The sequence below is a fragment of the Syngnathoides biaculeatus genome, chromosome 8 (assembly GCF_019802595.1).
Source record: "Syngnathoides biaculeatus isolate LvHL_M chromosome 8, ASM1980259v1, whole genome shotgun sequence".
Taxonomy (NCBI): domain Eukaryota; kingdom Metazoa; phylum Chordata; class Actinopteri; order Syngnathiformes; family Syngnathidae; genus Syngnathoides; species Syngnathoides biaculeatus.
In genome coordinates, this window is record NC_084647.1 from 17,720,320 (window position 1) to 17,735,463 (window position 15,144).

Below are 15,144 nucleotides of genomic sequence, written 5' to 3' on the forward strand. Positions count from 1 at the left end.
AATCTCATATACAAAACGGACTTTGATTCAGGCTGCAACTGCATCTGCCATAACAAGCATGATGTAGGAAAAACACGAAAATGGCAAATATTGAAGCCATAAGTTATTAATGATTACGAGTGTTGCAAAGTAATGTTCTTGTCAAAATTTTGAAAATTGTTCTGGAAGTTAATTTTTATAGTTTGGCCGCCTTGCAGGTTTTATATTTTGCTCACTTAACCCATTCATGGGCAGGGTGCCATTTTTTTTGCCTTGTTGAGATAAATGTCTCCTAACAGGCCACAATCAAAGAAATAATACTTCTTTTTCATTTATGGTTAAGTTATATTCTTAAAAAAAGCAAAAAAGATGTACCCTCTCCCGGGCAGCGTCCCACAACTGGTACGGGTATGTTATCAGTTCTGTGAAGTGGTACATACTTGAGATATGTTTGTTGATTAATTGTTATTCTAGAACGACACTTAGGCATTAATAATAGTGATGGGTTAGCATTTTGAAGACAAACTTGGCTGCCTACTGACCTTTCTCCCTTTCTTCTCTTGGAAAACGCGCCATGTGTACTTGAGGCAGCCATGTTGGGTCAGGACGGAAAGGGAAATAACTCTGTGCTAACTTTGACCGATGAGTTATCCTCTCCTGATACCAAATTATGGCTTCAGATTAAAACAATTAAATATTTTGACATACTGAAGGATATAATGCGTGAAAATCATGATGTCCCAAAAATGGGACGCTGCCCACGAATGGGTTATAAGGTTGCTCTCTTCACATTCTACTTTTGTTGTGAAGTTGACGACCATTATTAGAATAATATACGTTAGAATATGTTTTCTCCAACAATCCCATGTGAAGCTTTCCATTGGAGAGTTCGAGCTGCCCTTCACTGCCTAATATGAGTTCACAGGGTTCAGGTGAAAAGGTGATATATATACAGTAATAACATAAAGCCAAGAGCAAGTATTTAGTTGGACCCGCCAGTTCATCATAGACATATTGATCGGCAGAATTTACTCCCCTTTACTCTGAGGATTACCTCTCTGTAGAGTAATATAAAGGTTTCCTCAGCTGTCAGTCAGCTGTCGGGGCCAATTCCACCCGGTACGCTTCAAGCCTGTCACCGGGATGCACTCGCCACACGCTGCCCCTCCATCCAGCCGGACGGGCCACACGTCCATCACAAAGGGCTCCAGCGGGGGTAAAGTAGCTTTTTCCCCGTTTAGGAAGTAGCTTGTTGCGTATTGTGACGACTGTTTATCGCGGGGAATTTGTTCCAGAACCACCTCTGAAATTCTGCAAAAGAGACAGTTCACATTCCAAAAGGATTTGTAACACTTTTACCCTATCCACACCCTTTATACACATTTACACATAGTAAAACACAATTTAGCTAATTCGAGGCACCTTTACAAATTAAAAAAAAAAAAAATCCTTAGCACCTATTTCATTTTCTTGCTCCCACAGTTCTTTTGCTTCAAGATGCTCATTTGTTACTGTCAAGTACAAATTTAATATAAAAGTGAATGAAACTGTGAAATGAATTTGGCCCCAACAACTTGAGAAAGAACCAACAACTACTTACACTTAGCCTAATTGGCTAAGTATGTAAACAACACACAAGGAATTTGTCTGTCGATTGACCAAGAACCTTTTTTTTTTTTTTTAACTCAGTTGTACAAAGGATGCAAAGTCTTCTGGCATTTAAACCGGTTAGAATGCCCATGAGAGCGATAGTCCAGTGCAATGACCATTGTGCAAAGGGTGTTAAGAGGGTGTATGCCAGTCAGTGATTTGATGGGTGCGTGTGTGCCCGCGCGCCATCGCACTCGCAAATCTCCACAGTCGAGCACGAAAAATCGTGCGCGTAAAATACATAGATATTGAAATATGTCACTAATTTTCTGTAGTCTTGACCAATATTCCCTCAAAGCTGGGCAATTGCGCACTTGTCACACACTCTCAACGCACATGAAAACTGATCCAGCACAGTGAACAACTGCCTGATGTCTTTTTTTTTTTTTTTTTTAAACACAGAAGCACATGGTCTCTAACAACGAGCTGCTGCTCACCCTACTTCTACTTCCTAATTTACCTGACACCGCCCCCCTCCGCTCTTAAATGGCTACACTCATAATTGCAAACAGAACACACACCCGGAACTTTATATCTGCGGGCATGACTGGTGGATCACACCCCCAACTTTATATCTGCGGGCATGACTGACCACACCCGTACATTTTTCAAATGTGAGTGACTCGTGTATGGAGTTTAAAGTGACTCATCGTGCAATAGTCTGGGACCATTTCTATTGTGCAAATGTTGCAGATACTCCTCAGTCAATTGTCCAAGGGGTGCAGATGCTACTCCGGTACAAAAGACTAGTATTTGTCAACAAAAATGTGCAGATTGCGCAGAGTGGTCAGACCTCCACAGTGAGTGCAGTAATAATATATAATACTAATTATCCCAGCAGAATGTGACAACGAACGCGAGGCAGAAAATTGGCAGCATGGTGCAGTTGAATTAGCTGTTCAAGAATTTTATTGCAAGAGGTAGGAAGCTGTTGGAATGCTAGCTACTTTTGGTTTGCATTGTTCAGTAGCACCTACCTAAGGGAAGGAGCTGGAAGAGCTGGTGGCAAGAATGGGGAGGTCTGATAGGTTCCTGCCTGCTCTTGTCATAGTTTGGGTGACGTGCAGGTCCTTAAAGGTGGGTAGGGTGATGCTAACAATCCGTTCAGCAGTTTTGATTGTCCGTTGAAGTCAGATTTTGTCATTTTTGTGGCAGCCCCAAACCACACTGTGATGGAGGTATGCAGTACTGATTTGATGACCGCTGTGTAGAACTGTCTCAGCAGTTCTCATGGCAGGCCGTGCTTCCTCAGAAACCACCAGTGTGCCCCAGTGCTGATTGTACGTGTGAATGAAGTGGTGTTCCCCAGCATCATCTGCTGTGTCCTGCCCGTCAGGAAGTTCTAGATTCAGTTGCAGATGCAAGGGGAGACGTTGAGCTCGAGAATTTTGGAGGAGAGGAGTTTGGGAATGATGGTGTTAAACGAAGAGCTGAAGTCCACCAAAAGGATCCTCGCATAGGTTCCCACGCTCTCGAGGTGTTCAAGGATGAAGTGTAGGCCCATGTTCACTGGATCATCCACAGACCTGTTAGTTCGGGAGGCAAACTGCAGTGGGTCCAGCCGGGGACCTGTGACGCTCTTGTAGTGGTGCAGCACAAGGCGTCCAAAGTTCTTTGTGACCACAGATGTCAAGGCAACAGGCCTGTAGTAATTCAGACCAGGTTTCTTGGCAACCGGGATGATACTGGAGCATTTGAAGCAGGTACTGAAGTGTAGTATAATGAAAATGAACAAGAACTGTGCAAAACTATGTATAAAAATGTGGATTGTGCAATTCTAAATTAGAACTTCCCTGTATACTAAAAAAACTGATGGGAAATGGAAACAGGTGTACTGACAATAAATGGTGTTCAATGTAACAAGAGCAGTATTAGAAGTTGCAAATACACAGCGTGGCTCAATGACCCCTGTTGTAAATGATTCCCGGCAGTAGGCTCGCAATTAGGGCCGGACGCCCGCTTCCCATTGATTCTTTTCGCTGGGATTTATTGTGGAATCCCCGCATTTGGATGAAATGCTGTGACCTTGCCTTTCTTCTGGTGACGCTTCGGCACCCACGGGCTGCGGCGGAGTTATTAAAAACTCCATTAAAGCCACTCATCGGGTGGACATAAGTCATAGTGCAAATATAGAGATGTCACAACAAGATATTGATATCAGAATGAAGTCTAACCCAGAGCAAACTCGGGAATGCTGAAAAAATTGAAATGGCCAACGTTTGGACATCAGTCAGAACCCCCCAAATGTATCCCTCAGGATCATCTATCGTTGCATTTATTTATTTTTTTCTTCATTTTTTTCCTCCCCACTCTGCAGATCCTGAAGGAGTTAAAGGATGAAGAGTGGGACATGGGCAACATCGTCCACACGTTGACCAACAGGCGCTACGCGGAAAAGAGCATCGCATATGCCGAGAGTCACGACCAGGCTAGTACTTGATTTTTTTTTTACACCGTTGGAAACTTGAAATGGACATTTTCATAATAGTAGATTCATTCATAAAAACACATACCTGTGTGTGTATATATACTGTAAATTGCCCATTGGTATAAATGTGAGAGCAACTGCTTGTTCCTCTCTATGTGCCCTGCAACTGGCTGGCGATCAATCTCGGGTGTACCCCGCCGCTCGCCCAAAGATTACTGGGATAAGCTCCAGCAATCCCGTGACCTGCATGAGGATAAGTGTTGTGAAAATGGATGAATGCATAATCAATATTTCGTAGTAGACAATGTGATAACAGTCGAGTCGAGGTTGCTTAATCGATGATTTTGCCAACATTTTTTTCTGTACAGTACAGCAGGCCCTTTTATGGATGGAACAAAAAGTAATTTTAAAGCTGAAACACCATTTTATGTTTGCCTCCTTTTGTCTTCAAAATGGTAGAACAGGTCTAAAGAGAAATTGTTTTTCAAGACTTCTGAAGGCCAATGGAAAGTTTTTAAACATGGAACAATGTTTCAAATGTACATCAGATAGATTATGCACAAAAATATTTTCTTTCAGGACAAGAAGATTGATAGTGTTTCTTTATTAAGTGTCAGCACCTGCTACTGCGCCGCCATGCATATAACAATACCTTTCAGCATACCTCGCGTGCATCCTCATGATGCCCACCGTCCATATCGTTTTTCCAGGCCCTAGTCGGGGATAAAACGCTGGCGTTCTGGCTGATGGACAAGGAGATGTACACCAATATGAGCTCGCTGGCTCCCATGACTGCCGTTATCGATCGTGGCATGCAGCTGCATAAAATGATCCGCCTGATTACACACGCTTTGGGCGGCGAAGCCTACCTCAACTTCATGGGTGAGTCATCCCCCCATAACGGGTTTTATCCTGTGAGCACTCATTAAGAAATGCCATTTTTAACCCATCTCCTATTTCCTCCCATACATCTGCTGTTTTAGAACCAGCCAATAAGTTACAATAAATTCTTTTTTACAGAGAGCATAAATGCCATATCACCCCTAAAATTTGAGACATTTTTATGTCATTTAAAAAATAAGATTGAAAAGTTCATAACCCTACTATACTTGGTTGAAACATATTTTAACATGGGAAATATAGCACCCATCCTTTTCTGAAAAACTGGGCACTGCCTTCTAGTGAAATGTAGGTGTGGTGTAAGTACTGTACCTGGCTCAAACCAGAACATGTGGACCTTTTCTCAACTTTCTCAACTACCATTCACCGCCAACACAATATTGTCATTCCCGTTCCACAATTTTGCTTTTTTGAATCATTTGAATCATGTCATTGTTTATGTTGGGAGGTAGGAACAAGTTATTTTTTCTAGCTCAGAAACATTTCAAGTGGTCCGATACAGTGCCACTGTCCTCTGTTTGAATTGAAATGTTCTTAGATAGTTGTTTTGGAGTATGCATGTATTAATATTAAAACCGAGGTGCTACTGACAACCTAACTGACTGGATTTCCATTCATATTGTAATTCCTGTTAGGAAACAGAGAGAACTAGGAGCAAAAAGAGTTTATATATTAGTATTCCAAGTGTTCACAAAGATCCCTTTACATTCATTTGTTTTACATTTTGTGCATTGCATTTCATATAAAAGTCCATAGTTCGTTTTTCACTTTTTTAATTTTCACCATTGGGGGTTGGTTTCCTCTGGGGGGAAAAATGCATACTGCTAATGTATGTGTAGACGTGCTGCTCTTTCAAAACGAGTTGTCGTTGGCCAGAAACGAGAAGCGCTACAATGTATTCTAAATTTATTCCATTCCTCTTTAGTTGTGGCTAAACCTGTATCAGATTTGGTGGTGTTGTCTCAAGACTTTGCCTCAAAGGTGTGTGATGCTTCCCTTTTGCACACTCAAGGTGGGAATGAAATTGTCTTAAAATGTATGCAACATTAAAATTTACCTCGTGGAGCTGGGAGCTCAGCACCCTCAAACCCCATGATCTTAGAATCGCTCCTGATACATAACTTGTCATTCAGAAGAGTTCATTTTAGCAGAACCTTTCATGGTATGTACTGTACTGTATAAAGCGCTTGACAGATTGATTAGACCACCTCTCATATAATGAGCTTCCGACATGAAGTAATTTAATGTGAATTCATTCCTCTTAAGTGAGTACTAGACATTTTACCATTGTGAACAAAACAATTCAAGATCTTATTCTATAGAGGAATCCAATCAAATCCTCATCAAGAAACTATAATGTTCTTTGCTAGTTTAAAGTACATGTGAAAATTTTTAGAGAAAAAAATTAGTATGAAAAATTTTGCATCAAGACTTTCCACATACCGTTGTATTAACCATATTACATATATATATATATTTTAGCACTGTACATGCTGGCAATAGGACAAAATACCTATATTGTGAAATATTACATTGTTATAGCATGCAGTCAGGTATATATACAAATCAGAATCATCTTTGTTCGCCAAGTATGCCAGAAACATACAAGGAATTTGTCTCCGGTAATTGGAGCGGCTCTAGCACGATATACACGATCTCGACAGATGCACAGTCAATTTATAGACATAAAGACGTTGCGGAAACAGTCACCGAGTAATAAGGGCTGCTAATAATCAGGCAGTGATGGAACTTTTTTCATTTTGACAATTGTGCAGAGAATGCAGCGTGTGCTCTAGCAGTTGGAGTGCCTAATGGAGCAATAGTCCAGTGTAATGAGCATTGTGCAAAGGGCGTCAAGACTTCAAGGAATGTTTGCAGTTTAAAGTCACTTGTCACGCATTAATCTGGGACAATGGCGGTCGTGGAAGTGTTAAAGATGTTCCTCACTCAATTGTGCAAGTGGAGCAGATGCTACTTGGCTGCGAGAGACTCGTATTGGTCAACAACAGATGTGCAGATGGTACACTACAGTATATTACAGTCAGTGGATGAGTAATGTATGGTATATAATAATAATTGGTCCGGAAGAATGTGACAAGCTTGAGACAAAAAACTGGCAGCATGTTGCTGTCAAATTTTGAGTTACCCCGTACATTTGTAAAGGAAATACCATTTGGTACATACATACATACACCGCAGGTGTCTAAAAGCCATAAGTGCCCAGTTTGAAAGCCACAAAGAAACACGGTACACAGACAGTTTAATGCTAGCGCTAATGCTTGCGCCGCGTTAATGCTAACGCCGTGCTAACAGGGCCGGTTAAAAAAAAAAAACATACGGGTAAAAATCACTGAGACACGGCAGTAACACGCTAGCGCAGCACTGACAGGGCCAGATCGGTAAAAGTCATTTCCTCGGCACATATATTCCACCGGTCTCACTCTTACCTTTTCCACTTAAGTGCCCCCTTGCGGCCGTTAGAAAATGCACAAATTAGCCGCATCACCGCATAAACCGCAGGGTTGAAAGTGTGTGAAAAACGTCGCGGCTTATAGGCCGTAAATTATGGTAGCTGTTAATTGCGAGGGGGTACAAGCTGTTTGAGTGTCTGCTAGTTTTGGTTTGCATCGTTCGGTAGGACCTACCCAAGGGAAGAAGCTGGAATAGTTGGGGCCAAGAAGTGTGGAGGGTCTGAATGTTTTTTTTTTTTTTTTTTTTTTTTTTTTTTTTTTTTCTGCTCTTGTTTTAGTACGGGTAGCGTGGAAGTCCTCAAGTGTGTGAGCGGGGGTACCGACAATCATTTCAGCAGTTCTGATTGTCTGTTGCAGTCGCCGTTTGTCCCTTTTTGTGGCAGCCCCAAACCAGACTGTGATAGAGGTCCTTCATCCAGCAACCTCCTTGTCCCTACATGTTTGAGTCGCGAAAATATATTCATATAGATCGTCCGGTGGCTAGAATATACCCTCCCAGGTTGTCGCAGAGCTTAGCCACCAGCTAGCTCACAAGCTAGCAGGGTCTTGGGATCATTTTAGCCATGCCCAAAAAAATCAGTAAAACTAGTTAGGGTTAGGCATGAAATTGTTTTGAATTTCTTCCATATGTTGCACACTTGTTTTTCACCCTGCAATTAAGATGTTAGCTGTTTTAAGTGTTACGCAATGTGATAAGAGTGTGGTTTTATTCATCGTTTACATCCGCAGACAGCAGGAAACAAGAGCCCGCTGTCTTAATATTTAATAACTGAGGGTGGTCAGGAGGGACATAAATGTCGGGTTTTTTTTCTTCTTATCTGGAGGGCAACAACCATATTTTAATTTCTGACAAATCCTAATTCATATAATGTCGTGAAATATCCTTTATAGATTTAATTCCATCAGGACGGGTGAGGGGCGTGAGGGATAACGTGCATTAGTTTTCATGGCTACAATTCTGGATTAAGTCAACGCCAGTGAGTCGCAGATTGGCATCAATGTAGCTTTACAGTGTTTGATAGCCATTTTGCACCACTGAGTGTGGAGTACAGCACAGTCAAAATCCAAATGTGTGCCCGAGTGCCCCGCTGCTAAAGACATTAAAGATTCATTAAAGATGTCACACGTTGACCTTCGTCTCTGCATGCGCTCTGTGGAATAAGGTAAATACAGACCAAGCACAGCATCCATTGCACTTTAGCGCCACCTACTGACCCGACTGTATAGCATCCTTAGCTCCTCTGAGGTTAGTCAGCGGTATTGAGTGGGGAGGGGAGAAAATTAAGTGATGGAATCAGAGCTCTTATCTTTTAAATCCTAATAAACTGCAAAAAAATATTATATATTCATTTTGATACAGTCAAACAGTCAATAGTAGGACATGAATTTCACTAACATCTTTCAGAATTTAGCATCATCCATCATCAGTGGAATTCAACATTTTTAGGAAAAATGTGTTTTTTAGAAATTCACATTCGTCGCACACGCCAGTAATCACCACAAATCTACTGGCGTACTTTGACGAAAAAACTGTGCCCCTGTATTTTTAAAGCGCAGTTTTAATTACATTGTTTTAATATTATATGTACTATACTTTTTCAGTCTTGTTTTTGATTAAGTCTCTGTTAGTGATGATTGTGGTACTTTGGGAGAGCTGAGTATTTTTTTAGGCCATACACAGTGGCGAGTGATACATAGTATACATGGTTCAAATTAGTAGCAATCGCATTAAATCTCCAGAACAAATTTGTCTTTGAAAGGCCCTTCTGAATGTGCAAAATTCCCCTAAAATGTCATCTTCAAACCAAAATTCCAAATTTCCAGTTTTTTCTATGACACCAAATTTCATGTAACTGGATCCAGGGATGATTGTTTTTATTTATTTTTTTGTTCTTCAATCACAACCTTTGCAACCATTACGTAGCCAAAGCCCCCTGATGAAAACTAAAACAAATGTTTTTGTGGAAAAAAAATTGTTTTCCCCGATGTATCTAGTAATCTCTATGTCATTCAGATTTGTCAGCAATCAGTTCATCCTAGTGTCCATGTGATGGTCATGCCTACCAAATGTCATGTTGCAACGTGAAACTAGCTTTTAGGGCTCTATTTTCTCCAAATTCTCGGACCCACTAGTGATCCTGCTGATCTGTGACCCTTGCTACATTGATCCACAATCAATAGGATTCCTGTTTTGCGGAAAAACCGCCAATGATCGATTCCCACTAATTGACTTGACATTCGAAACATTCTCCAAACGTATTTAACCTTTAGGCCAAAACTTCCGTCACATTTCTAAAACGCATTGGAAAGCCGCAGCTTATCGTAAGTAATTATGCAACGCAGGGAGCGACATTGGCCTTTTCTGCTTTTTTTTGCACGGGTGCAATAATCAAGAATCCGTGATGTAACGGCACGTGTGTGGCGGCGGCGGCGGCCTCGTCTCGATTTTCCGACGCGCTCCTCATTCTGTCAACGAGCTTTTGAAGCGCACGGCTACGCGAAGCCGGCGGAATTAAAGGCAGAGAAAAAGCATACTGTTCTCCTTTGAGAGCTCCTGTCAGCCTTATTAAAGGGCTAGCGCTTATCATCGCGTGATAACATTAATCATGGACGAAAGTTAAAACTTTTGTTTAAAAAGAAGCCAAGTGAGCGGGAAGAAAATATACTGCAGTGAGCAAGGTGAAGGCTTAAAGCCTCATTAAGGCAAATACATTGTTAAAACTTTGTCACTTGGAAGACAACTTAAAGGTAGACTGTTTTAGTGTTGTGCAGCGGTTAATTTAAAATGCATGAGGAAAATCCCACGTTCAATTCCAGTTTTAAATTTTGACAAAGTCCTGACTAAATAGGAAAATAGTAGAATTATTCCAAAGAAGTTTTTTGAAGTCGTAAAGCTCGCCTGAGAGACAAGCTTTTAGTTTAGCCTGGGTTGTTACAGAGTCTCTGCTTCATCTCACAAACCTCTGGTGCATTTTTAGAAAGCAAACAATTTGTAAGCCTTTTTCTTTCGCCGCTAATATTGGAAGATGAGTTTAATATTGAACTGTGTTAGGTCATAGTTTGAGATATACTTACAGGTTGTAACAATTAGTACAGAGAATTATTATACGGGGATGTCATTTACTTGTGGAAGGGCTCTGTTCCGATCCCCCCTTGAATAGTGGGGGATAATTATCCATCCATCCATTTTCTCTGCTGCTTATCCTCACGAGGGTCGCGGGGAGTGCTGGAGCCTATCCCAGCTGTCAACGGGCAGGAGGCGAGGTACACCCTGAACTGGTTGCCAGCCAATCGCAGGGCACATAGAGACAAACAGCTGCACTCCCCATCCCACCTAGGGGCAATTTAGAGTGTCCAATTAATGTTGCATGTTTTTGGGATGTGGGAGGAAACCGGAGTTCCCGGAGAAAACCCACGCAGGCAGGATCAGGATCCCTTGTTCATATTTGCTAGCAATTGGACAAAATGTCCAAGACAAGTTCACCTTTGCAAGACCCCTCAAAATGGCCGACATAACCCTGAAATATAACTTTGCCCAACCCCTAACAATAAGGGTAAAATAAAGTCAGGTAAAAAGGTGCCATGACGCCCTGTGTCGATGAATCAATGAAGTCAGAGTCACTTACTGGTGCTGAGCCAGAGCAAATAGTTTGAGCTCGCAAATCAATTTTTCCAGCTCGGAAAGGCTCGTTTATTTACTCGTGACCGACAGCGACGCTGCGAGATGGATACTGTAACGTCGATGGTATTAACGCCGCGCCGACTGTGAAACGCCTCGCGGGGTTTTATCGCGACATCAGCACGCCTCACGCCAGCTGACTTTCACAGCTCACCGAGACTGACGATAACCTTGCGGATTTACGGGGTGAAATTACCCAGCCGGAAACTTCTCCCAGCATTTCATATGTTAAAGACCTAGTCTCCTTTTCCAAACTTTTTTTTCTTATTATTTTGAATGTACATCTTGCAAGTGAATCCATATATCATTAGGTTATTTACATTTGAAATTTGCGGTCAGAAATGTTAAAAGGTTACTGATATTTTGAAATTTGAGGGTCTGATTTTAAATGTAAAAATCTAAAATGTATCATTCTAACATTTGGGTAAATAACATTTTTGGATTGAATGCACTCTGTAGGAACATTAGTAAATGTAAAAAGAAAAGTATTTGTCTAAATATTTACAGTATACGATTCCTTGTGTGTTTTTGCACAATGGGCCATGAAAGGTGATTCTGATTCTGGTGTAGTACAACGGTAAAACTACTTATTTCTCCCAAAAATGAGGAGCTACATCTTTCTCTTTCCCCGCTTGTGAAAAAATGTCAGAGCAGAAACAATGTTGTTCATCTGCCTCCATAGCGAGTCTGGAGTATCTATCTCACCAATTGTGAAATGCCAACCCTGGTAGATGGTTGAAAATGTCCATTTCAAAACTACATTATCGTAATACAATGTTAATGTTACCTTGAATTTGTCCAAGAGTGATTTATGTCGTTCCTGTAAATGTGAGTTCCTTCCTCTACCAAGCCACGATGGCCTCACTAACCACTGATCTAAAAAAAAAAAGACTGGCTAACGCATACACATTGAGTGGTATGTCGACTGGTTGAAGCCATTGGCCGCCATTTTGGTACTCCCAAAACGTGTGGAGGACGTGGTTTACAGGTTGGATTACGGCGGGGTTTTTCCCTCAAAGTTTGGCATGTAGAATTAAAACTGGTCGTGTGAGCTCGACATTTTTTTCTTTTCAGTTCTTTTTAATTTGACTTGGTAAGCCAAAAAAGGCTAAGTGCAAAGGAAAGACATAACACCGTGACTACCAAGAAACCTTGCATATTACCTAGGGCCCGATTTCCGTGACATGTTAACTTTTCCCAAAATACGCTGTGAAGCACTATCATCATAACACAGCAAAAAAATGAGCATTTTTTTGTCATAAATACATTAAATTTTAAGTCAATCGGTTAGATATATTTTTGGAAATAACGACTAGCAATGGAAAAATACATGCTAAACGCATTGTTCATTTCTTGTCTCTGCGACGTCCTATTTCAGACAGAAAATGTAAACTTGTTTCCTCCCATTTGAAAATCAAATTAAATTTGCAGAGTTCTGTGTGATGTCATCAAAAATTTCACAGAAAATGTGTTTTCTTGCTTGTCCACTGATGAAGTTTGGGAAAATATTGACATCACTTTTTCACGAAAAACCGTCCCCCGATAAAGGTGACGCAGAGAGTGAGCAGTGAACAACAACCGTAAACAAAACTTTGTTCAAGTGAATTAAGCCCATCAGAAAATAAAAAAACCCTTCACGAACAAACTTTAATAGTGTCAAAATAAATCTTTCTAACTTACCTGTGGAATGTTTTTTCACAGCCACGAAACTCATGGCATGGAGTATCAAGATGGCAGATGGCTACTTCAGTTTTGGTGGCCAATGAGCCATCCAGTCTTTTTTTTTTTTTTTTTTTTTAAATCATTGTCACTGACTGCTCTTGCCAACAGCAGGAGGAGAGCTTGGGTTACTGTTCCACCAAAACATAAATAGGTAAATAAAGCAGGTCATACCAATGATGGAAAGTTTTTTTTTTTTTTTTTTTTTAATTTTGAAACTATGACTTTTTAAAACTGTGGTGTACCTTGAAACTTGTACCTAACCTATGATTACTTGGGACTGAATTGGATCATATTTAATCGCTCAGCTTTATCTGACTGTTTTGTAACGAGCGTTAGCAAAGCTATGTTGGCTTGTTCGCCGCTCCATTTAGTCTGCAATGCGACCACAATTGCTGTGCCATAATTTACAAACAACAAATGTGTACAGAGCATCATTGTAATCGCTGACATGCAATACGTCTCACACGGAAGATGTGCTTTTGCCGCAATCAGAAACAGTTTGTGATCGTTTTCCTTTTTTGGTCGCTCTATTTGGACCGTACTTTACTAACATCCTGTTTCCACGCCCCCATTTGAGACAGATACACATAGTATCTCACATTTCATTGGACAACGGTCAGATGAAGGATTAAAATAACTGTTTTGAAGCATTTTTGGAGAGGGATTCAAGTTTTCCTCTCCTTTTCCAAAGATATTTTCAACACTTGGCGTGCTATTGCAACTTTTTGTTGTTGTTTTCCATCTCCATCTACAATCTGCTCTCGCCTCGCCGCCGCCCTCATTGATCTTCCCTTTTGGCCAGAAATCCCTCCTGTGGTAAACACATTGATCGCGGCGGCTTGTCGGCACCGCTAATTACTGAGGGGACCGTGTCACTGTCAGGCGCTTATCTGATGCGCGTCTCGCTTTGACCGCTAATGAGATGCCTGACGTAACCTCGTGTAAACATGGCCGCCTCGCATTCATCCTCCTCGTTATAAGGACGCAGCCCCAGCAGTGGCGACAATTACCCCACCAACACCATAATAATATTTTAGACTCCTATGCATATGTGTTGCGCAAAGCTTAACACGTGGTGTCACCTGCCAACACACACCGGACACAGAAGAACAGCTATATCATATCAAAATGTAATCATTACATACTACTAACAGCAGCATTACTGTACAGTATATCTTTTTTTTTTTTAATTAAGTGCCAGAGAAATTGCAGTATCTGGTTGTTATCATTACACACCAGAGGAACAGTAGCATTTATCGAGTTTGTATTAAGTACCAGATAAATCATGCCTAAATGTTCTAGCTTAAGCTTTTTAAAGTTTGTGGTACTCATATACCCTACAAACTGTGAAGACAATTTATCAATGACCACTCGGTAATTAAAGAGAAAATATCGTACATAGAAACTAGTTCAACCTCCATCAGTAGTTCCCCCTTGCGCGTTATTAAATGATTTTATGATTTTATATAAGAGTGCACTTGGTTTATTTTGGCTCCAAGGAAATCGCGGAAGAAGGCGATTATGGCTGTGATTAATAGAGGCATACGGGGAGGAACGTTTGGCGAGGTAAGAGCAACGATTACCTGGCGGAGGTGTGTCCAATCCGTTTCTCTTTAGGAGAGATTAAACTCGCAACGGGAAGCCTTTATGCGGCTCGAAATCAATCTGCACTGAGAAGCCGTCATATGACTCATCATCAACGGGGGGAAATTTGATACCATGATGAAGCTACCGTAATCCTCATAAGATTTGTGGCATCTTGACCTGTTTTCTTTTAGTTTATGGATTATTATTCAACTTTTTGGCAGTTTTTGAGTCCACTTTTTGAAGGGCTGTAAATTTAGTGTTCAGTTTGGGTGTCATTCGATTCACTAACATTAAAGAGCCATAGAAGTATGTGTCAGGTTATGGTTAAGATTAACAACTAATGGATAGTTTTTGGACCTAGGGGTGAGGTTCGGTGTTCGGGATTCAGATTAAGTGTTAGGATTTAGGTAAGGGTTAGAGTTTACCTGCATTTGACCCGACAACCAGTCCAGAGTGTACGAAGGCAAAATCAGATAGGATACACTCCAGCTCACCTGCGACTATAGAAAAAGGATGGGTAGTTGGCTGAGCAAAGGAGTTAGGTTTTAGAATAGGGGTTAGGTTTAGTCACACCACTAATATTTCCCTCATTTTCCCTCCCTCGTCTCTATTACCAAAAACATGAAATCCACAGATGGTCTTGAATCGTACTTTAATTCAGTGAATTTCAGATTAGGGTTAGGGTTAGCATTTCAGGATTGCAATTTAGGGTGAGGTTTGGGGGTTGA

At 41.0% G+C, this 15,144-nt stretch overlaps 1 protein-coding gene across 1 annotated transcript in view; it reads left to right on the forward strand.

The window, feature by feature from the left end:
- gbe1b (glucan (1,4-alpha-), branching enzyme 1b) overlaps positions 1-15,144 on the forward strand; it is an 83,840-nt gene that overhangs the window by 44,754 nt on the left and 23,942 nt on the right. Inside the window, exons 11-12 of the mRNA XM_061827438.1 lie at positions 3,947-4,057; positions 4,768-4,939. Of these exons, the coding sequence (XP_061683422.1) occupies positions 3,947-4,057; positions 4,768-4,939 (283 nt within the window). The remainder of the gene's footprint in view (positions 1-3,946; positions 4,058-4,767; positions 4,940-15,144) is intronic.